General features: G+C 39.1%; 1 protein-coding gene across 4 annotated transcripts in view; it reads left to right on the top strand.

Moving 5' to 3' along the window:
* The window catches only part of LOC122902384 (SPHK1 interactor, AKAP domain containing), a 178,557-nt gene that overhangs the window by 131,214 nt on the left and 23,204 nt on the right, over positions 1-24,139 (top strand). For all 4 annotated transcript variants that reach the window (XM_044241770.1, XM_044241769.1, XM_044241768.1 and 1 more), the window contains exons 5-7: positions 731-865; positions 9,856-10,111; positions 11,432-15,209. In XM_044241770.1, the coding sequence (XP_044097705.1) occupies positions 731-865; positions 9,856-10,111; positions 11,432-15,209 (4,169 nt within the window). The remainder of the gene's footprint in view (positions 1-730; positions 866-9,855; positions 10,112-11,431; positions 15,210-24,139) is intronic.

Here is a 24,139-nt window from a genome sequence, read left to right as displayed (position 1 = left end):
AAATTTATACATACGATTTCATTTAATGGACTTATGGTACAGACAGAGTCTGTCAAAGAGAGAGCAAGAGAGACCAGAGCAAGTTGGAATCTTGAGGACTCTGTGTTTGAAGATTTATATGAGCGATTTGAGACAATCTTCTGCTATGGTTAAGAGTAGAAACTTGGCACTGATTTAGCTGTATGAGCTTGTGTAAACTAATCTCTGGACCTCAGGCTACTTACATATAAAAAGAAAGTAATAATGGTATCTAATGCATGTGGGGGTGTTGTGGAGATTAAGTGTACTAAGATGTAAAATGAATACAATCTTTAGCATAGCACCTAGTGCACAGAGTAAAATAAATATTGGAAATTATTTTGTTATTGATATTATTATTGACTGTTAGAACAGATGATTATTAATCAACAAATCTCTTATTACAAGAGTTAAAATAAAAAATTTTTAAAAACCCTACAATATATACCTGTGTTGTGACATTAATTATTAAATACCTACTTTGGAAAATTTAGAACTAACAGAGTTTTTAAAGCTTTATGTTTAAGTAATTTTCTATTCCAATCTAAACTTTTATGCTTCAATTTCACACAGTATCTTCTAGTAATAATCTTAGTAGATTAAGTAATCTATTGTTTGCATAAGTTATGTATTAGTTTTGCAAGTAAATAGTTTTGGAGTAGTGTTTTCGAGATGAAAAGAAATCTAAACTAACTTATTTCTTCCACTACAGAAACTGGTCAATGTTTCACCAGATCTTCCAAAACTCATCAGCTCCATGAACGTCCAACAGCCAAAAGAAAATGAAATCGTCCTTCTAAGTGGGTTAACATCTGGAAATCTCCAGGCAGATTTTGAAGTTTCACAGGTAAGAGATGTCAGCTCTTTGTCGCGGCCAAATCGACCAGGAACGTGAGGGTAAGAGGATGAAGAAAAGAACTCGAGAAGCAAAGAGATTGGGGCAGGAAGAGCACTGAGGAGGATGTCCAACAGTGCTAAGTTTATTCAAAGCATTAAGGCCATATATATAGTGATATTACAATAGGAGAAGCAATACACCTGTGTCTAGTTAAACAACCACGAGTTCCCATAATAAGTTTCACAAGAAACTATACACAGACCTCGTGATGCCAAACGGCTGATGCCAATACAATTGTTCTGTATTGATACAGCAAACCTGAAAGTAATGTATGGGCTGCACTAGGGCAGCAAGGACCAGCCATGAACTTATGACCCCAACCGAATTGTTCTCAGTTGTTTAGCAAGCGTGTGGGAAGTCACGTAGGCGAGCGCACAACACATAGCACAGACCCTTTCTCAGTGCTACTGTACTTTTCTCGTCCTAAACCTTTTGTTACATTATTCGGACTTTAAAGGAGGCACAAGTCAGGGCCTGGTTTGGTCCTCGTCTCAAGCCTTATTGCGGCCTCCCACAGCTCTTAAGAAAATATTCATTAGTAATAAATTATTTATGGTCAGCTCTTGACACAAGTCAGTACGAACGTCATCCTGCTACACATATGCTCCCATAGCATAGGACTCCAAAATCTCTTTGCAGTCAAGAACAGTCTTCATATGTGTTTCTTCTAAATATGTACTCAGAGTTTGACAGACACAAGAATGAATGTCTTCCCTTACCTCAACTGCTAACATTTATTATCTTCTCAAGTACATGATGCTAACTTGCACTGAACTAGACTGTTGTTTCTAAACTAGAACCAACAGAGTAGGCATTGACTGGTTAGCTTGGTTTTCTTCAAATCAATTAGAGAATCAAAAACAGACTTGAACCATGAAAGACTATGGACTCTGAAAAACAATCTGAGGGTTTTGAAGGGGGGTGGGTGGGATGTCGGGGTACCAGGTAGTGGGTATTATAGAGGGCACAGATTGCATGGAGCACTGGGTGTGGTGCAAAAATAATGAATACTGTTATGCTGAAAATAAATAAAAAATAAATTTAAAAAATTTTTTAAAAAAAGACTTGTCTTCTGTTTCATAACAATCTCGAAATTCTAATTCATACCATAAGTTCCCAGAATCCTAGCATTTCTTCATTCTTCTTATATTTATTTCTTAGGATATACCAAATGAGCCAGGCAGAGAAATACAGGATAGCAACTTTATGGCTGTTAAGTGAGCTTCCTAGAAAGAGTCAGGTGATTGAGTGAGTTCTTAAAGAGTTAGTTTTCCTTGAAAAGCAAAACTCTTAGAAGAAATGAACATTACTAAAAATAAAGCAGGAAATCAGATACTGTTATTCTCATTCAGTGCACTGATGTTCGTTGTTATTAGATAAATCATTATAGCATTCTTTATTTGAAGATAAGGTTTTACAATTATAAATTTAGTCAACTTACAGAAACAAACATGATTTCTAAAGGCACACTGTATCAAAGATTGTGGATATCCCCAAATACGACATGCTGACAGGGACAGATAACATAGCTACAGATTAAAATGATGAAGGTTTGTTTCTCTTCAGTTGTTCTTTTTTGGGTTTTAGTTTTACTGTAAAATTTTAAAATATTCTCTTAGTCTTTAGTCCTTCAAAATTAAAAAAAAACTCAGAAATCCACCCACAATTTCTTGCATCTAGTCCAGATGCTTTGTAAAAATCTGCACACAACTTATTACAATAGAAAAGGGGCACCTGGGTGGTGGTACAGTCAGTTAAACTTCCAACTCTTGGTTTCAGCTCAGGCCGTGATCTCCTTGTGGTGATCTTGCTGTCATGAGATAAGTCCAGTGTCTGTCCATACTCAGTGAAGAGTCTGCTTAGGATTTTCTCTCCCTCTCCCTCTGCCCATCCTGTCCTGCTCATGCTCTCTTTCTCTCTCTAAAATAAATAAATAAATCTTTAAAAAAAAAAAATGACTGGAACAACATTTCTCCTGGTCAATCTAATAACACATTTTCTTAGTGAGAAAATTAGTCACCTGTCACCTGAAAAGAGAAAACAGAAGTGGTTCTAAGTGCCCTCTCTTTATATTGGGCAAAACTATGATGACCAAAAGTAATTTTCGAATCTTATTTTGAGTAGTATTTTTGCACCAGGCCCATTAGGATTTGTAATTAAACATGACAGAAAACTAGATTATGTATAAAAGAATTATACCATCTCATGTAACTAAACAGCATAGTGAGTAGATTATTACCGGGACATGAACAGTGTATTCAGGACATGGATCCCCTTGGGACTTCTTCCAGCTATCCACTATCAGACAGTCTCTTTCCAGGAAGTAGCACTGTCCCTTTGGATTCAGTGAATGTCTCCTCCAGGTGGCTTACAGCAAAGGTCTAACTGTGTTTTATTGACTCTCATGTGTCATGTGCCCATTTCTGAACCAATCACTATGGCCTGAGGATTGCAGTGTTCCAGCTGGCCAGGCTGGCTCACATGATCACCTCAGAGTTTGAGGTCAATTAACTCCGTGTAAACCACTGGGGCTGTGAGTAAACCAGAAAATGGTGCCACACAGAGGATGTAAATCAGAAGAATGTTGAATGATGTTGTGTCACAAAAGCAACACAGATGTTAATTGGGGTCAGGGAAAGTCAAAATTCCCAGGATTCATTAAATATCATCCATTAAAAACATGCTTAATTTTGCAAAATTTTCCTAAGAGCTGTCCAGAATTGCCTATGAGCTGTACACACACTCTCTTTCTCTCTCTTTTTTTTTAATGTATAATGCATTATTTGCTTCAGGGATACTGGTCTGTGATTCATCAGTCTTACACATTTCACAGCACTCACCATAACGCATATCCTCCCCAGTGTCCATCTCCCAGCCACCACATCCCTCCTACCCACTTCAGCAACCCTCAGTTTGTTTCCTGAGATTGAGAGTCTCTTATGGTTTGTCTCCCTCCCGATCCCATTTTGTTTTACTTTTTCCCTCCCTATCCCCCACAATCCCCTACCTTGCCTCTCAAATTCCTCATATCAGAGAGATCATATGATAATTGTCTTTCTCTGATTGACTTATTTCATTTAGCATAATACCCTCTAGTTCCCATCCACGTTATTGCAAATGGCAAGATTTCTTTTTTTTTCTTTTTTTTTTTTTGATCGGTGCATTTTATTCTTCTCTATCCAAGTCCCCCTCGCTTCCTGCACACCATTTCACCTTCCTCTGTCCTCTAAAGGCCTACCTCATTTTCTAGGTACCACAGTCCATGCATTTTAATAGATCAGCAATGTTGAGCAGCATATCAGTATGGGATCCCATGTTAGCCAACCACAGCCAGTACTTAATTGTTTAGGGATAGTCTCAATTTGGCTATCCTGCCAGGAGAATTAGTTACCTGTTAATCCACAAGTAGTCATGGAGATATTGGCACAGGCAGCTTGAGCTGGGTTAAGTAGGGGGAGTCTAAATCAGTTCCCAGGGCATAGCTATTGTTCCCAGTGACCCTGTGAAGAAGGGAATCAACAAGCCACTTGGCACCTTTGAGGCAGAAAATTGCAATCCCAAAGATTTTCGGTAGTCTGGATGGCAAGTTACCTTGCTTCTCTCAACTATAATTTCCTATTCTATTAAACGGAGATTTTAAAAAAATTCCTTTTCTCCATTCTCAGAGACTAAACATAGTGATTTAATAAAATAATAAGAAGGCACCTCGAGGTCTATTCAAATGCAGTGTTTTCTTTCCATGTCCAAAAAATTGAAGAAAGGCTAAGTAGAAAGAAAATGTTATTTAAAGCAAAATAAGGGGTACCTGTGTGGCTCAGTCTGTGAAGCATCTGACTCTCGATTTCAGCTCAGGTCATGATCTGACAGTCATGAGATTGAGTGTCACATGGGCCTCTGTGCTGGGCATGGAGCCAGCTTAAGATTCTTTCTCTGCCTCTCTCTCTGCTCTTCCCCCCTTCTATCCCAAATCAATCAGTCAATCAGTCAGTCAATCAAAATAAGATACCAGGGTGGACTACTATGCACAGTAAGAGTAATTATCCATTTACAATCTGACCAGGCTCCTTTGGGGAAGAGAAATAGAATACTGTCACAAGGATAATGTGACTCCAGAGGAATTTCTTTATTTATGAACAGTTTTCTCTTTATTTATTCATGCCTTCATCTTTCCAGTTCACAAATGACCCTATTGCTTTTTTATATTCCCACATTACTTGATAATTGTACAACTGAAAAAATGTAAGAAAATATTTATAATATACCTTATTCATTCATATGTAAATATTATAAACACAGTAAATATTGGTTGAATGAATGAATATATTGTATATTATAAGTGTTCATCACTTTTCTAGGTGTTGAGGATACAGTGGTAAATAAGCTGGACATCTTGCTTTTAGGGAGCAGTTTACAGTCTGACATTCTCTTTGACCTTATTTATTATGGATATTATTAAATTTATATAAACTCATGCACAACTATCCATACTAATGTGTTGCAAAAGACTAATGAATAGAGGGGTGCCTGGGTGACTCAGTTGGTTAAGAGTCCCACACTTGATTTCAGCTCAGGTCATGATGTCTCAGGGTTGTGAGATCAAGCCCTGCATCCAGCTCTGTGCTGAGTATGAAGCCTGCTTTGGATTCTCTCTTTCTCTCTCCCTCTGTTCGTCTCCTGCCATGCTCTCTCTCTCTCTCTCTCTCTCTCTCTCGACTAATGAATATATACCAGTGAGCATTAAATGAGAAGTTGGCATGACATTTTCCTTCCTCCAACCATCCTTTATAGAGCCTTAGGATAAGTCTCTAAAATATCTTAAGAAAAATCATGACAACAGCCAATAGTCAGGTAAAATATTAAATGGAAAATGCAAATAAGATCAATTACTTTTCTACAGAGGAAAATTTTTTCTGAGATGCATATTATGTATAATAATAAGATCTACTTGCAGGCATGCATGAGTTCAAGGAGGTCCAGGTGCAAACCACCCTCCTTTCCAAATTGCACATTGATTAGACCAGGAAGCCACGGGGTAAATTGGAAGGGACACAGGAATTGGAGTCCAATAGGCCTGGATTGCAATGCTGGCTCTTCCACTTTATATTTGTGTAGTCTTGAAAGGATCAGTTAGCCTTTTTGTGCCTGATGTCTCCTCTGTAAAAGAGTAATGGCACCCCAACCTCACAGAAATAATGTTTATATTAAAGGTAATAGGATTGTCAAAGCACCTAATAGATGACAATAAACATTATATAATTATACCTGCCATTATTTTATAGGATGCATATCGTTTGACCCTCATTTACCTAAGACTCCTAGGATGTTTATTTACTTTCAAGAAGAGAGTTAAGAAAATAAATTTTCTGTCTATGAATGCAATAGCCATGGAACATTGCACATACACTACAATCCTTTCTCTAAGTTTATTTTGAGGTATTACTTAACAATTCATGCTGATGTACTAATACCTCTTTTGATTCCTGACACAATATATAAAACTTTATGTTATATATATTTAATCTAAATGGTATGAAATGTCAATACGGAACCATTTTACCTATAAATATGGTAATTTCATTTGGTTCAACTTTATCATTATTGGTATTCATGCCTGTCCACTGACAGTATTTTGTGCCCCACCTTCCGGTCCCCATCCCCCATCAATTTATGTTTGTATCTCCCAGCACACCTTGCATATAATAGACACCCAAAATGCATCTTTTAAATTTCAGGTTAGTTTAGTATATCTGAATTCAGTAGAAATAAAATTAATGAAGCCAGCTACTGTTACTCTACAGCAGTAGTTCCTTGTCATTGTGGGGGAATCTCAGACCCTTTGTGAATTTCATAAAAGCTACATCCCAGTGGTTCTCAAATATTAATACATGTAGGAATCACCAAAAGATTTTTCTTGAAAATGCAAATTCTGATTTACTGGCTCTGAGGTGGCTCCCGGGATTATAGATTTCTAACCAGCTGCCAAGTGATGCCAAGGCTGCTAGTCCTTTGAAAAGTAAGGTTATGAACCCCTTCTTTGAAAAACAGACCTAATTACATAAGCACATAGGTCAATTCTATTTCTGAGCCCCCTGGACCCCTTAGAGAATGACTGGATTTTACATTTTATAATTACTCTAATTATAATATTCAACCAAAAAGATTACTAAATGATATTTATGTAAGAAAAAGGTATACTACTTTCAGAAATACAATATCGATGTCTATGTGTCTGTATTTCTCTGAGTGTACACATACTTACCCCTTACACACACACGTATTCAGACTCAAGGATTCTAAGATGGCAAGCTAACTAGGATTAGACCCAGTGAACTCTAACTGCAGATAAGCGTATGATTTAAATAATCCTTTTTATAAGACACACATTTATACATAAACTACTTCCTCCAAACATTTCAAATTCCAGCTTGATATAAATTTATTTAGGTTTCTCACCACTAACTCCCATTTCCATTCAAAGAATTTTCTGTTAAAAATTACTGTGAATCAGCATATTATTGTTCCCTTCATAAAAATAAAAATCCCAATGCACAGATATGTTTGTAATTTACTAGTCTTCTGTGCAGGAGCAATTGAAATTTTTTGCTATTCTAATGAACAACAATATGGATAGCAAAAAGTGTGTAGTGGAGAATAAGGATATGGTCTGTTGGGGTGCCTGGGTGACTCAGTGGGTTAAAGCTTCTGCCTTCGGCTCAGGTCAAAATCCCAGGGTCCTAGAATTGAGCCCCGCATCAGGCTCTCTGCCTGCTTCTCTGCCTACTTGTGATCTCTGTCTGTCAAATAAATAAATAAAATCTTAAAAAAAAAAAAAAAGGGATATGTCTGTCACCCTAGAACAGGAGGAAATTAATAGGTCTCACAGGGACACCACCCAATGATTTAAGCCTCCTCATCACTGCTTTCTTCATATGCTGGCCTTTTCAAGATAATCAGTGCTCTTCCAGTGAATTTCTTTATACCTCATTGTGTCTGCTTCTTCAGATGAGTAACATACATTATAAATTCTAACTGTAGTTAATAGAAACACTGAAATACTGACACAGGCTTTACTGAACATCACCAAAGCAGAAAAGGATCATGGTGACCAAGACAGCCTTAACATTCCCCTCAGCTTGACTAGACTTCCAGCTCTCTTCTCCCAGACTGGAAGCACTAAAGCCCCTTTTTCTCAGAATATTTACCCTAGAAAACATGGTTAGGAATCTCTGCCCCTTTAAGATGTAAACCATTTGAAAAGCCTCTTCTCAGGTTTATAAGCCAGGAGTGTATTTTTCTTTTTTCTTTTCTTTTTTAAGTGTTGATTCTTTTTTTTTTTTTAAAGATTTTATTTATTTGGGACGCCTGGGTGGCTCAGTTGGTTAAGCAGCTGCCTTCGGCTCAGGTCATGGTCCCAGGGTCCTGGGATCGAGTCCCACATCGGGCTCCTTGCTCAGCAGGGAGCCTGCTTCCCCCTCTGCCTCTGCCTGCCATTCTGTCTGCCTGTGCTCGCTCTCTCTCCCTCTCTCTCTCTGATAAATAAATAAAATCTTTAAAAAAAAAAAAAAGATTTTATTTATTTATTTGACAGAGATCACAAGTAGGCAGAGAGAAGTGGGGAAGTACGCTCCCTGCTGAGCAGAGACCCCCCCTATGAGGAGCTCGATCCCAGGACCCCGGGATCATGACCTGAGCCCAAAGCAGAGGCTCAACCCACAGAGCCACCCAGGTGCCCTAGGAGTGTCTTTTTCAAAGACCTGAGAACCATCTCTGAAGTAAGATCATCAAAGAAAATAGTGTCCCTTTCTCTGTGGAAGGATGGGAGCCTAAGGTCAGCAGGAGCCTGACTCCAAGTTCCAAAACCACTTCCTCCCATGCACATAAGCCCATCAGCAAGTCCAGAAGGCCTGCAGCTGTCTGACACCAGCTCTTTCTTTTTTCTTTCTTTTTTTTGACAGGTTAGCTTTTATTGTGTAGTTGAGGAAACAAAGACATTAAAAAAAATCTAATATGCAGAATGAAAGTCACAGAATAGGTCACGGCAAAAACAAACACTTGTGCTTTTTAAGGTTTCCAATGTATTGGTAGAGAGAGACCACAAAACCATTTTACAAAAATACGGACTTTACTATGTTGGGATTCGATAACTTTTTGAGGTTTTTGTTCCAACATTCTGACATAAAGAAAGATTTGTAGTAACGAAGTCAACTAGAAAAATTTTTATGTAATTTCTAAGAAATTCTGTTTTCTTGAAGTTCTGTAACACCAACATCTTGTATCCATTATTTTTTTAATTTCTTTTCAGTGTAACAGAATTCATTGTTTATGCACCACACCCAGTACTCCATGCAATACGTGCCCTCCATAATACCCACCACCTGGTTCCCCCAACCTCCCATGCCCCACCCGTTCAAAACCCTCAGGTTGTTTTTCAGAGTCCATAGTCTCTCATGGTTCACCTCCCCTTCCAATTTTCCTCAACTCCCTTCTCCTCTCCATCTCCCCACATGACACCAGCACTTAAAAAGCCCACGGCCCTTTTGTTTCAGTGGAGTTGTGATCCAGCTCCGTTCTGGTCCTTTTTCCTAATTTAAGAGCTTTGAAGAAAATCTTCCTTAACCTGTTTAACTTTGCCCGGTGCCACTTTTGCTTTAGCAGGAGACAACAAAAATATGTGATGCAACTGGTGTAGTTTCCCCGACGTCAGACTTTCTCCTGGGTACCTTGTGTGCTTTATTTTCCTATTTATTTATGCTATTTATTTTTGAATAGCACTTGAATTTTTTTTCAAGCAATGCATCCATCGAAGCCCAGAAGATATTCCAAGTATTTTAAATGTCCCCCATTCCTTGTAACAAGAAAGATTGGTAGAAGAAGAAAGGTCAGAAGTGATGGTTTTTTATTCTCTTTCAATAAATATGTTCTTTCCTCTCTACTTTCAGTGCCCTTGGCTGCCAGATATCTGCTTGGTCCAGTGTGCAAGAGGGAATAGGGCAAACAGTACCAACTGCATCATCTTTGAAATCAACAAATTTTTGATCGGTCTTGAACTGGTGCAGGAGCGGCAGCTCCATCTGGAAACAAATATCTTAAAAGTGGAGGATGACACCAACTGCTCCCTGTCTTCAATCGAGGAGGACTTTCTCACTGCCTCTGAGCACCTGGAGGAGGAAAACGAGGTGGAAGACCATAGGAGCGGTGAGAACTGCCCCATGAAACAAACGCGCATTAGTCACCCTCTAAAAATGACTGGGATTTCAGGAAAGTTTCAGCCCATGTCGGTTTGGCTGACACATCATAATCTTCACTTACAGAGTTTAGGGAGGACAGAAGGATAACAGACCATGAGTGAGCTGCCGACTCAAGCACTTTGACACAATGGTTGGATGGTTCCATTTCCCTAAAGATGCCTTGGGGATGCTGAAGGACATCCTCCTGCCTGCCAAGAGACTAAGACTATCACAGGGAGGAAAGTTATCTTCCCTGAGACTTCCATAAAGCCACCATTAGCTGATGCCAACTTAAACTGGCCTAATTCTTGCACTGCCTCTTAGAGCCTGGTTTGGTTACCTAGTCCTTCTGAGCCCCAGTTTCTTTATCCAGTATTTGGGAGTGTAATAGTGCCTCTTAGCACTGCTTAACACTTACTATATTCAGCTATATGTATTTATAATATTTACCTGTTATTTATGGTAAGGACATAAGGAAATAAGGCAGGAGAGTACTTAGCCCTTAGCCTTTATTCAGTTTTGAATGACAGATTCAAAGAGCTCAGTGAACAATGTGTTCTTCTTCCCCCACTCTTAGCCACAGAGGAAGGGATCCTGCTGTTTTCAGTCCCTGGGACAAGTCCCACCCAAACTTCAGAGCAAATTTTTGCAGCAAAGCTTTTGCAGCAAAGCTTACTATAGAGGTTGCTGTAAACATTCTCCCTCCTCCTTCCATGTGCACTGGGAAGCTCTGAGATGCAACTGTCTGGGTTACTTTTCCCATGGAGCCATAGGGAAAGATAATTAAGGACATCCAGGTGGCTCAGTCAGTTTAGCATCTGCCTCTAGCTCAGGTCATGATCTCAGGGTCCTGGAATCAAGCCCCCGAATCAGTCGGCTGTCCCTTTCCCTCTGCCCCTCCTTCACACCCCTCGTGCTCTTTCTCCCTCTGCTCTCTCTCTCTCTCTCTCTCAAATAAATAAATAAAAATCTTTAAAGAAAGAAAGTAAGGATCCGCACTCAGCTCCCACTGCCATCTTCTCCCACTCTAGTGCGAACATTTATATCCCACATCGAAAGACATTTTGTTGAGTGTGGTCCTATAATGAAACTCAAAAACATTTTCGGATTCATTGGTCTTTCTAAGTGCTGTTTATTTGGGGGTGGGGAGAACCACCCGTGGTGCTATAAGGCATTTTTAAAAAGTAATTGTTACTTTTTTTTTTTTAATAAGGCATTTTTAAAAAGTAATCTCATGAGATCCTGCTATCCAAAAAGTAACGGTGGGCCCTCATTTTGTCTTCAATAGGTTATGAGAATATAAATGTCTCGGCTAATGTTTTGGAAAGTAAAAGGCCAAAGGAAGCCACTCAGGAGGAATGGAACAACAAGGAAAAGTTGCTTTATGCTCTGGAAGACAAATATATTGGCAAATACCATCCAATGACGAAGGCAGAAGGATCGGTAGAAAAAGTAGAAGACACCCCTTTGCAGAGCCTCGGTGCATCACCCGAGCCATTGGAATGGAAAGGTGAAGCTGTGCAGAATAAGAGGCCAGCCACAAATTATTATTATTTAGAAAATGTTAAAGGTCACGTGGAAAAATCACAGGCACCATATATTCCTGGGGATGCTTACTTCTCCAGGATGGTTAAGAACGGTGGGCCTCCCATATATAGTGCCCTTGCTAAGCATGACAACAGCTTGGATCCAGGGGACCGTGAAGATGGCACAAACTCCTTTCCTCCCAAACAGGATGGAGAAGCCACTACTGGCGAGTATGCTACAAATTTAGCAGAATCCGTGCTGCAAGATGCATTTATTCGGTTGTCCCAGTCTCAGCCTACATGGCCCCAAGATTCCGCAGTCAGTGTTTCTGTCGGAAATGCTCTGCTACCCAGTGGCTGTTCCACTAAAGGTATGGTGGTCCCTCAGTCATGGAACAAGCTCCCCAAAATTGTCATTGTTCAGAGTCCAGATGGCAGTGATGCTGCCCCTGAGGCGGGCATTCCCTCCTGGTCTGAGGTGGAGGTCTCCGTCGAAACCTCAGGTGTCCTCTCTGGAGAGAACTCCAGCAGACACCCTCAGAGTGCTCTAGAAGTTGCACTGGCTTGCGCGGCCACTGTGATTGGAACCATTTCCAGTCCTCAGGCCACAGAAAGGCTCAAAATGGAGCAAGAATCTTTGGTTTCAACCCCTCCAGTGGGAGGCCCTGAACCACTGCAAACTCAAATATCCCAAGTACTCAAGGAGCCTTCCATCAGTGAATACTCCTTTCCATCTGCTCTGTGTGGCATGACTCAGGTGGCGAGTGCCGTTGCTGTGTGTGGCCTGGGTGAAACAGGAGAGGCGAAGGCTCCGAGTGGCCTCTCGTGTGCAGCTGAGGCCTGTGCAGCCGTCCCCCCGCTCTGCAGTCTGGCGACAGCGGGGAGCCTAAAGCTGGGAAATGAGGCCATTGCTTGGGCATTGCTCAAGGAGGCTGCTCTGGTTTTAACAAGGCCTGGTCCCTGCAGCAGCATTGGAGACCTCATGGAATCCATGAGCAAGAGAATCATAGAAACTGCTTCAAAGCCTCAGGTCTTTGAAAATGTCAGCTCAGAAAATGTCCTCAAGAATGATCTGGCACAGACCCTGTCCAATGTTATCCTGAAGCATTCCATTGATGAAGCTCACCAGAAAAACAAAATACTTGATCGCAACGACAGCAGGCATTCACCTGAAACCCTCGACACCCTGATGGAAAGTGCCAGTCAGCTGCTCTTCCGTGTGATATGCTTTACGTTCAAGAAGATGAGTCATTTTGTACAGCTTGGGGAAGGCCCTGCTGTCCTCGCTAATGAGACCATCAGCCGGACAGAAACGGAATTAGGCTGCTGGCCACCTGACCAGGCTGGCAGTCTAGCCTGGACCAAAGCCATTGAGTATTCCAGCAGCTATCCACTCAGCAATCCACGCAGCGCTAGTCTTGTGATCAATGATCTTGTAGATGAGGTGTGTCCGAAGCAAGATAGCAAGGGCCCAGCGAAGCCAGGCCTCTTCCAGAACCCCATGCTGCAATCTCAGTGGCCCTGTAGACCCAGAGAGCCTCATTCTTCAACTGCTAAAACACCCCCCAGAGAAATAGATCAAAAAGCAACGGCAGGAGAAGACCCAACCGACCCTCATCCGACGCGCTGGCACAGTGAGAATGAGTACGGAGCCGCTTCGGAGGGAGAGTGCACACTGGCAGTGCGCAAGGGCAGCAGAGGCTCCCAGGACGCAGAGGACGGCGCCAGTGCAAACGCCCAGGAGAAGTATAATCGTGCCTCCCCTCTAAACAATGAAGTTCAAGTGAACCTGTCATTGTTAGGGAATGACTCGCTGCTTCCTGCTCAACCTGAGCTACAGGCAAAACAGGCAGATATATACTGCATTACGGACTTCGCCGAAGAATTAGCAGAGATGATTGTCTCCATGGCAACTGAAATCGCAGCAATTTGCCTTGACAACTCAAATGGAAAACAACCCTGGTTCTGTGCGTGGAAGAGAGGGAATGAGTTTCCGGTTTCCCCGAACGTATCCTGCCGGTCCTTGAAGAGGAAGAAGGAAAGCCAGACCGGTGGGGCCGCAGTGAGGAAGCACAAACCACCAAGACTCAGCGAGATCAAGAGGAAAACTGATGAGCACCCGGAGCTTAAGGAGAAGCTGATGAACAGGGTCATGGATGAGTCGATGAACCTTGAGGACGTCCCGGATTCTGTCAGTATTTTTGCAAACGAAGTGGCAGCCAAGATCATGAACCTAACAGAGTTCTCCATGGTGGACGGCGTCTGGCAAACCCAGAGCCATCCCCGGAACCGGTTACTCAGTGGAGACAGGTGGAACCGGCCGAAGGCCTCCAGCTGTGAAAGCATCCCAGAGGAAGACTCGAATGCCCAGGCTTATGTAAACAGCCTGGGTTTAATGAGTACCTTAAGTCAGCCAGTTAGCAGGGCCAGCTCTGTCTCCAAGCAGTCCAGCTGTGAGAGCATCACTGAGGAGTTTTCCAGGTTCATGGTGAACCAGATGGAAAATGAAGGAAGAGGGTTTGAGTTACTGCTGGATTACTATGCGGGCAAGAACGCCAGCAGCATCCTGAACTCGGCCATGCAACAGGCATGTCGTAAAAATGACCATCTCAGTGTGAGGCCAAGCTGTCCCTCTAAGCAGTCCAGCACCGAGAGCATAACCGAGGAGTTTTATAGGTACATGCTGAGGGACATTGAAAGAGAAAGCAGAGACAGCACCTCCTCCAGACGAAGCAGCCAGGATTGGACCGTTGGCTTATTGTCACCTTCTCTGCGATCCCCATTGTGTTACAGACAGTCGTCCATGCCAGATAGCAGATCCCTGGGGGCCAGGCTGACAGTGAATGCACCCATCAAAGCCAACTCTTTAGATGGCTTCGCTCAAAACAGCCAGCAAGATTTCCTAAGTGTACATCCAGTCAGTAGCGCTTCCTCCTCGGGTCTCTGCAAATCTGACTCTTGCTTGTATTGGAGAGGTGGAACTGACCAAATCACCAACATGTTAATTCACGAGACGTGGGCAAACTCAATCAAAGCCCTCATGCAGAAGAACAAAATTATAGTGGATGATGCCGAGGCAGCTGAGGTTGATCCTGCCTCTGGTGGCTCTCCCATGCAAATGGAGAAATGTGCAAACAGACCAGCTTCAAGCAGAGTGCAAAGTGGGCCAAGTCTTTTTGTTCAGGAGCCCATTGATAACCCAAGGAAAGGCTCCGTTACGGAAAGCAAACAGCCCTCAGCGTTGTCTCAGAGCAAAGCCGCTCCTCTTACAAACCACAACAGTTTAGATTCTTTTAAAAAGGAAACTTCTTCGTGCTATGGGACTATGCCTGTAAACCGCACCAGGAGGTCACTTTGCTCAAGAGAAGTGCCTTTAATTCACATCGAAACGGATCAGAGAGAGGAGTGTGTTGGCGAACCTGAACACTCCCCCTCTGAAACCGGGCCCCTACAAGAAGCAGAGGAGCATTTGAAAGATGAAAATGTCCCAGATGTGGTGAAGGGTGGAGACACTGCCGGGAGTGCCTGCCAGAACCCCAGGTGAGTGAATGACCCCTTAGACTAGAGAGGGTGTTTGGGACTGGAGTTTTCCTCTTAATTAGTATTTATTATATGGGGGCTTAAGTGGGTAGGAGAAGAATAAATGAAACAAGATGGAATTGGGAGGGAGACAAACCGTAAGTGACTCTTAATCTCACAAAATAAACTGAGGGTTGCTGGGGGGAGGGGGGTTGGGAGAAGGGGGGTGGGGTTATGGACATTGGGGAGGGTATGTGCTATGGTGAGTGCTGTGAAGTGTGTAAACCTGGTGATTCACAGACCTGTACCCCTGGGGATAAAAATATATGTTTATAAAAATTTTTTTAAAAATTAGTATTTATTCTAAATCCTAGGGACTTCACTGATGCAAGAACTGAAATCCTGAGACAATAAATGACCTTTGTGGGTTAATATACATTTACAATAGAAAGTTGGAAGTAATTTTTTAAAATCTCTTAAACAAATTGTGTTTATCTATATAAGGGAGGAAATAGAGTTTTGTTTTCCCCATGAAAATTAATATCCCATACTATGTTACCTCTTAAAATTAAGTCTTGAAAATTTTCAAGCAAAAAGGAAAATTACATCAACTTATTTGAAAAAACCCTAAATTTAAATTTTAATATTGGAATGTGACATTAAATACTTTGGTATCATTTTTCTCTATCATCTGTTAAGATTTTCTGTTTTGTTTTGTTCTAAAAATCTTTGCAAGGACACCATGCTCCACAAATGCTGGACCTTTAGAGCTTGGCCCAATCATGGTAGTGTTACAAAGTAAAACTAGAATTTTGCTATTTCAATAGTTCCTTTCCAGAAAATTGTAGTGTAGGTGATGATGTATTCTGAATCTGAGACAAAGAAATTATTTCATTCCAGGTGCTTAAGGAAGAGTCCATCCTTTTACATCTCCCCTTTTCTGTAGAAATTCATAATATTCTTGAATATGAGACCATTGTACCATTTAAAAATTTATTATTGAAGTTTAGTTGACATATTATATTAGTTTCAAGTGTAAAGCACAGTGATTGAACAGTTCTACTATATGCAGTCAAATGCTCTACCACTGAGCTATACCCCCTTGTTCTACTATATGTTACTCAGTTCTCACTAATGTAGTCCCCATCGGTCACCATACATTGTTATAGTATTACTGACTATAATCCCTATGCTGTACTTTTCATCTCCATGCTTATTTGTTTTATACTTTTTTTTTGTCTCTAGCTACACAAGACAGAAAAAAAAATTAAGCTACTACCATTGGAAAACATAAGTTGAAGAAATAACCTATGTTTTCTTTTCAGGGACATATGTCTATTGTACAAAGAACCCATTAGTTAGGTGCAATAAACAAGTTGAAACAGTCTTTATCAAATTTCAACTGCTCTAGAAAATCCTTAATACTTCCCCACCCTACCAGGGAAGCAGATGGGTGCTCCCTATTGCTATAGGGCATCATTATAAGGTATGGATGGTGGTGGTGGTCCAGGTGCACATGAGTATTTCTTTCGTAGCCACTTAGTACTGAGAACTTTCCAATTGATTTAAATCTTGGAAGAATTCGAGGGGGAGGGGACTAGAAAACTTACAAGCAAAAGAACATAAAGTTTAAAAAAATGAAATATAGGCCAAGCTGACCAAAACAAGTTCAGTAATTCTCCAGCTTTAGACAATATTTATCAAAGTCTTACAGAAGTACCATACCTCACTTTAGTAGTGAGGTGGTGACCTCCAGGAAGTAGAGAAACTCCAGAAACAAGCTTTTTAAAGTGATCAGAGTTGAAGAAACAAAATAACCAAATGTGAGATATATGAAAATGGAAAAGTTTTATTTTAAAGATTTTATTTATTTATTTGACAGAGAGAGATCACAGGTAGGCAGAGAGGCAGGCAGGGGGGTGGGAAGCAGGCTCCCTGCTGAACAGAAAGCCCGATGTGGGGCTTGATCCCAGGACCCCAGGGCCATGACCTGAGCTGAAAGCAGAGGCTTTAACCCACTGAGCCCCCTAGGCACCCCGGAAAAGTTTTATTTTAGATTCCAGGTGTCTGACATAGCATCTTCTTCAATGTCATCATAAACCAGCCAAGATATTTAGCCAAAGAAAGTTAGGGAGCGTTTTGAACAAGTAGTTCAACAAGATTCATGGCTACAGGCTCAAATCAAATACTGATTGCCTCTGAAGTGAAATAATATTCATTATACAATTTTGAGTGGAATGTCACTAGTATTATGCTTAAAATATATACAACCTAGAGACTTCCAAAAAATTGAGGAAATGTGCATAAATAAAGCCTCCCACTGATTTAGATTCATATTCCATATAAGGACCCAAGCACATATTCTTTCTACTCATAATATAGACTTCTGATTTGGTTTTCCAACAACCAAAGAAAAAAGAATATAGAATCATTAGTCTTAGAAATTCAAGAGCTGACTCTGTTTCCAAAACATAACATTGAATTATATTTTTCTTTGTGAAGAAAACATAACATTGAATTATATATTTTTCTTTGTGAAGCAGTATACGGAATTATTGAATGCCACTAACTAATTTTGAGGAAGTTCCCTAATCTCCCTATGTCAGTTTACTCACCGATAGGGATAAAGCTCTTAACTCAGTGCCTCGTCCATTAGAAGTATTCAATAAATGTTTACTTTATGGTTGTCGTTGTTGTTGTTCAGAGTTAGGGTATATGATTGCCTTTGTTTTAAGAGATGTTTTTTCCCAAGAGAAACCTGTTATGAACAGTGTGAAAATTTTATTAAAACAAAAGTACTAAGATTTACAAGGAAGGAATTAGTTATATTTAGATCATGTTTTCTAAGCTCAAGGTTGTTATTGGGGATTTGATATGTCAAAATATAAAACTCAGTACTCTGTGAAATAGTTCCTGACTACTTAACACATGGAAGGAAGGTACGCAGACACTCTTGATTCTGTTTGGCCATAGGGAGATGTGATGTCCTGAAGATACTTCTAGGCTACTCTTTGAAGGACATTTTCACAATTCTGCCAAAAACTTCATAAAAACCCAACATACTGAAATAAAATCACTTTCTTAATTTTCTTTTATTTGAAAAAAGAATAACAATTTCAGAATTAATTATGGAAGCCATGTTCAAATGGAAATAGCTATTGTATTTGAAGCTGCCACATTTGTCCAGATACCTGAATAACCCCTCAATTATAAAGAAGGTAAATGACTTAGGATAGACCAATTCTTGATTTCTGGAAAAAAGAGTGTCCTATTGGTAGGCAATAATACATTCTTAACTCAGCTGTCTTCTCTGAGATTATTGAAGAGCAATTATATAACTTTTTGACAATTTGATATCACAAGTTATAAACAACAAGCTGAGAATTCTGAGCATTCGTATATTGTCCTCATTGGCATAATCTGGTTTTTTAAAGTGTATTTTATGTTGCGTTTTGATTTCTATTGCTTCAAAAAACAATTATTCATCCAACAAATATTTGCACGTCCATCCTGTGATACACACTGCCCTTGGGGCTAAATAAACAGTAGAGAATAGAGATTTAGTACCTGCTGTCATAGCTCCTACACACCCAGTGGGAGACAAGACAATATGCATGGGAAGACCCTTTGGGAAGAGATTATTACAGTGTGTCAGGAGAGGAAAATAAAAGGAATAATGTGATGAAGAACAACTGGTTGGGGAATGCGGTTACTTAAGATAGAATGTGGGCATTTGGATGAGACCTAGGACAAGAGAGCGTGCCAACCATGTAAAGAATTGAAGTAGAAGATGTACATTTGTGTTTCAAACAGTACTAGTGTTCTATCTAGCCTAAAAAATTCCTCCCACCACAGATCACCTAGAAATCCCACATTAAATATTGTAAATATCCCTTTTGAATACAGAGCTGCCCTTAACAGTAAATAAATAATGACAATAAAATCTTGGAGGCAGAAAATGAAGGATATAGAAATGAAAGTAGTAAACAAAAGTAGTAATTCTGTGCTTGCTCTTGAGGACTTTCCAGTCTCCCTAATCTACAAGTTCACTTTCTAAAAGCTAGTGAAAAGTAGGAAATAAGACTGTGGGTCCATGAATGGTGAAGACTTGGGAATGACACCAACCTCTGTATCTTGAAGTGTTATGCCCTCAGAAAAAGTACAAACAGTAAAAAGTTTCACTCACCAGAGAAAGAGTTGATAAGAACAGTTATCTTTTGGGGTTAGGGCTCTAGATAGAAGGGGAAAAGTCCTCCAAGAATTTATATCACGGCTTCCCTAATGTATATGTGAGGCTTTAATTTACACCATCTGTGTGGTCCAAAAAACCCCAAGTTGTTAAATTAATAAAGCAATTTAACAACACTGTGAGATCTTGGCAGAGACAACAATAAATCTCTGGATATTTAAGCCCAAGTCTCAAAAGCTTTCAATAGATAAAGCCACATCAAATAAACAGTCAGAACCTCAAATCACAAGATACACAAAGAATCAAAGCACTGTGAGCAAGACTCAGTACAAATACTAAATACTAGGATTAGCCCTAATAAGGATTTCATATGTAGGAATTATTAGATACAGAATATAGAATAAATATTTTAAAAATATTTTTAAAAATAAGGAATATAAACTAGGAATGAATAAACTACAATTAAAATAGAATGAGGCAGGCTTAAAAATTAGTTAAATACTACAAGAGATGACAAATATAATCACTGAAATTAATATGTTTATTATAAAAAAATTACTAAGAAATAAAACCATTGAAATAAGGCTTTAATGTCATACTTGCAGAGAGAACTATAGAAAAAGATAAATGTGTAAGGAACTTTGTTCCCATTCATGATGGAATAACTAAAGCTAAGTTTACTCTGCTTCTGTAAACAACCAGAAAAATGTGCAATATATATGAAACAATTGTTGTCAGACTTTCTACAACAAGAAGCCCTTTGAAAGAGGTAAACAAACATGGTGACCCTGATAATTGCCCCAAAACTCTGCCTAAATTCTTTTCAGGCAACAGTGTAAAGTAAACAAACCTAAGCAGAGCTCAGCAGGCACTTTCAGTTAAGAAGTCCGAGATTAGGGGGTGCTACACAGAGAAAGAACTCCAGTAGCCTACAGAGGGATCCCCCTGAGCCTGTTGCTGAATGTTAAACCATGCATATATAGGTGAAGCCCCATGAAGCCAAAGAGCTGTAAGCTGAAGAATTCCACAGGTTCACAGGGGACTTGGAGAAGTTTATTTCCAACCAGAGTAGAGAATCCATGTGAAACACTTGGAACATTTATCAGAGACCCTAAAAGCATCACATTATAGATTTAAGGCTAAATTACCCTTAAAAAATAAAAGCTAATCTAAACATGCTCTTAAAAAACTTGAAAATAAACATTGAAAAGATCAAACTGAATTGAAACTCTAGATTATCCTAGAGTGAGTCTAACACACTTTAAAGAAATACAGCAAAATCCAGCATAAATTTACAACATAAGATTCAATTTAAAAATGTTTCACATATACCATAAAAGATCCTGCACTCTAGGAAACAAACTGAGGGTTGCTAAAAGGGAGGTGGGTGAGGGGAAGAGATAACTGGGTGATGGGCATTAAGAAGAGCACCTGATATAATGAGCACTGGGTGTTATATGCAACTGATGAATCGCTAAATTCTACTTCTAAAACTAATAAAAAAAAAGAGTTAAAAAATTGAAATAAAAAAAGCAGAAAAATGTCACTCATAACCAATCAATATAAATATATTGTCACTCATAATCAGTCAATATAATAAGTCAATATAAATATATTCAGGAAATATATTCAGGAAGTAGAAAGATGATGAAATTAGCAAAAACTTTAAATAGGTATTACAAATGTGCTCCAATATTTGAAGGTACGCATGAATATATAATTTGGTGAAAATTATAAACTCACAAATCATGAAGTACAGTGAATCCTAAGCAAGATAAAAAAAAGAAAACCACATCAAGGCACATCATAATCAAAGTATTATAAACCAAAGACAAAGAAATAGTCCTAAAAGCAGCTCAGAGGAAAAAACAACTTACACATTGAGGAACATAATGAAGATTTCAGGTTTCTCATCAGAAAAAAAATGAAAGTTAAAGGATGAAGAATGACATCTTTCCTGTGTAGAAGGGAAAACTGCCAACTCAGTAGTCTTCACTTACCAAAAAAAAAAAAAAAAAAAAAAAAAAAGGGCTATCAAAGGATAAGAAGACTCAATATTGTCAAGATGTCAGTTTTTCCTAACTTGATTTATAAATTTAGTGCAATCCCATCAAAACTCCAGCTTGTGGGTTTTGTGGCTATGAATAAAATGATCCCAAAGTTTATGAAAGACTTATTAAAGGAGAATAGCCAGGACAATATTAAAGAAGAAAGAGTCAGACTGCCACTACCTGTCTTCAAGAGTTACTATAAAGCTACAGTAATCAAGACAGTGTGACATTGGCAAAAGAATGACAAATGGGTCAATGGAACAGAATAGAAATCCCAGAACTAGATCCACACAAATATAATTAATTGATTTTTGGTAAAGAATCAAAGGCAATACAATGGAAAAAGGATAGTCTTTTCAAGAAATACTGGTGGAACAGCTTGATACTCACAAGCCAAAAAATAAGTCTAAAAACAAAACAGTTTTCAAAAATTTAACTCAAAATGGATTCTATATCTAAGTGTAAAATTTGATAAAACTATAAAACCCTAGGAGATGACATATGAGAACATTCAGGTGAGCTTGGGTTTGGCAATGACCTTTTTTAGATAAAAATCAAAGACATGATTCATGAGAAACATAATTGATAAACTGGACTTTATTAAAATTAAAAACTGTTGCTCCCTGAGAGACATTTGTCAACCAGACCAGAAGACAAGCTGAAGACTGGGATAAAATACTCCCCAAAACATATCTGATATAGGACTATTTTCCAAAATATATAAAGAACTCTTATAAAAAAATTCCATAATAAGAAAACAACCAATCTGACTTTAAAAGTGGGCAAAAGGCTTCAACAGACACCTCATCAAAGAAGATATACAGAAGACAAATAAGCATATGAAAAGATGCTCAATATCATATGTTTTTAGGCAATTTCAAATTGAAACAACCAAGAGATGCCACTACACACCTACTAGAATGGCCAAAATAATTTAAAAATATATATATTGGCAACACAAAATGCTGAGAAAAATGTGGAACAATAGGAATTCATATTTATTGCTGGGAGGAATGCAGGCATGGCAAACCACTTTGAAAGACAGTTTGGCAGCTTCTTACAAAAATAAGCATGCACTTATCATACGATCCAAAAGTCATCCCCTTAGGTATTTATCAAAATGAGTGGAAAATCTATGTCTACATGAAACATCAACCCACAGGATTTTATAGCAGCTTTACTCATAATTGACGTACTTGGAAACAACCAAGATTTCCTCTAGTAGGTTAATGAAGAAATAAACACTGCTACATCCAGGCAACAGAAAGTTATTCAGCACTAAAAATAATTGAGCTATTAAGCCATGAAAAAACATGGAGGAAACTCAAATGCATATTATTAAGGGAAAAAAAAACAATCCAAAATGTTACATACTGTATGATTCCGAGTGTATGACCTTCAGGGGAAAGACAGCAAAAAGATCAGTGGTTGCCAGAGGTTAGCAGGGAAGGAAGGATGACCAGATGGAACCCAGAAGGTTTTTAGAACAATAAAACCATTCTGTGTGATACTAAACTGGTGAATACATGTCATTATAAATTAGTCCAAATCCATAAAATGCACAGCACCAAAGTGAACCCTAATGTAAGCTATGGATTTGGGGTGTTACATTGATTGTAACAAATACATCACTTTAGTGCAAGATGTTGATAGTGGAGGCTGTGCATGTGTGAGGCCAGCGGCACATAGGAACTCTTTGTTCTCTCCACTCAGTTTTAGAACCTAAAGCAGCTCTAAAAAGTAAATAAACAAATAAATAAAGCCTATTGAAAGTTTTTTAAATAAGAGCAACATAGTAACTTCATAAACAAACAAAATCTCCGAGAGAACATGTCACTTGGAGATCTGCACAAAAGGAAGTGCTAATGGAAGTCATTAGGCTGAAGGAAAATGATACTGGTGGGATCTTGGACTACATAAAGGAACCGAGATTTCCACAAATACTAAGTATGTGGGTAAATACAAAACACTTTCTCTATGTTTAAATTTTCTTTAAAATATAATTATTTAAAAGAAAAAGATGTTTTATGATATATGTAGAACTAAAATATATGTTGGTTATGATGCAAAGGATGGGAAGGAGAAATGGAAGTACACTGTTGTAAAAATCTTCTATTCTATGTGACTTGGTTATGTAATCTAAGGTGGACTAAGAAATTGGATGCATACTATAAACCCTGGGATGATTACTAAAAATATAAGACAAAGACCTATGCCAATAAACTAATAGGGGAGATAAACTGGAATGCTAAAAATACTTCAGTTAATCTGGAGAAATGCAGGAAAAGAGGAGAATAGAAACAAAGGACAGATGACACTAATAGTAAATAATTATCAAGGTGATATTTAAACACAATCCTATTGATAACTGCACTAATTCTTAATTGTCTAAACACTTCAGTTAGAAAAAAAATTAAAATAAAAAAATAAACATTTCAGTTAAAAGAGAGATTGTCAGACTGAGTATAAAAGCAAACCTCTGGGGGCGCCTGGGTGGCTCAGTGGGTTAAACCACTGCCTTTGGCTCAGGTCATGATCTCAGGGTCCTGGGATTGAGTCCCGCATCAGGCTCTCTGTTCAGCAAGGAGCCTGCTTCCTCCTCTCTCTCTCTCTGCCTACTTGTGATCTCTCTCTGTCAAATAAATAAATAAAATCTTTAAAAAAAAAAAAAGCAAACCTCTGCTATAACACTTTATAAGAAATGTGCTTCA

Source organism: Neovison vison, chromosome 3, assembly GCF_020171115.1.
Source record: "Neovison vison isolate M4711 chromosome 3, ASM_NN_V1, whole genome shotgun sequence".
NCBI lineage: Eukaryota > Metazoa > Chordata > Mammalia > Carnivora > Mustelidae > Neogale > Neogale vison.
Note: the sequence above shows the minus strand (reverse complement) of the source record. Positions and strands in the feature narration are given on the sequence as shown.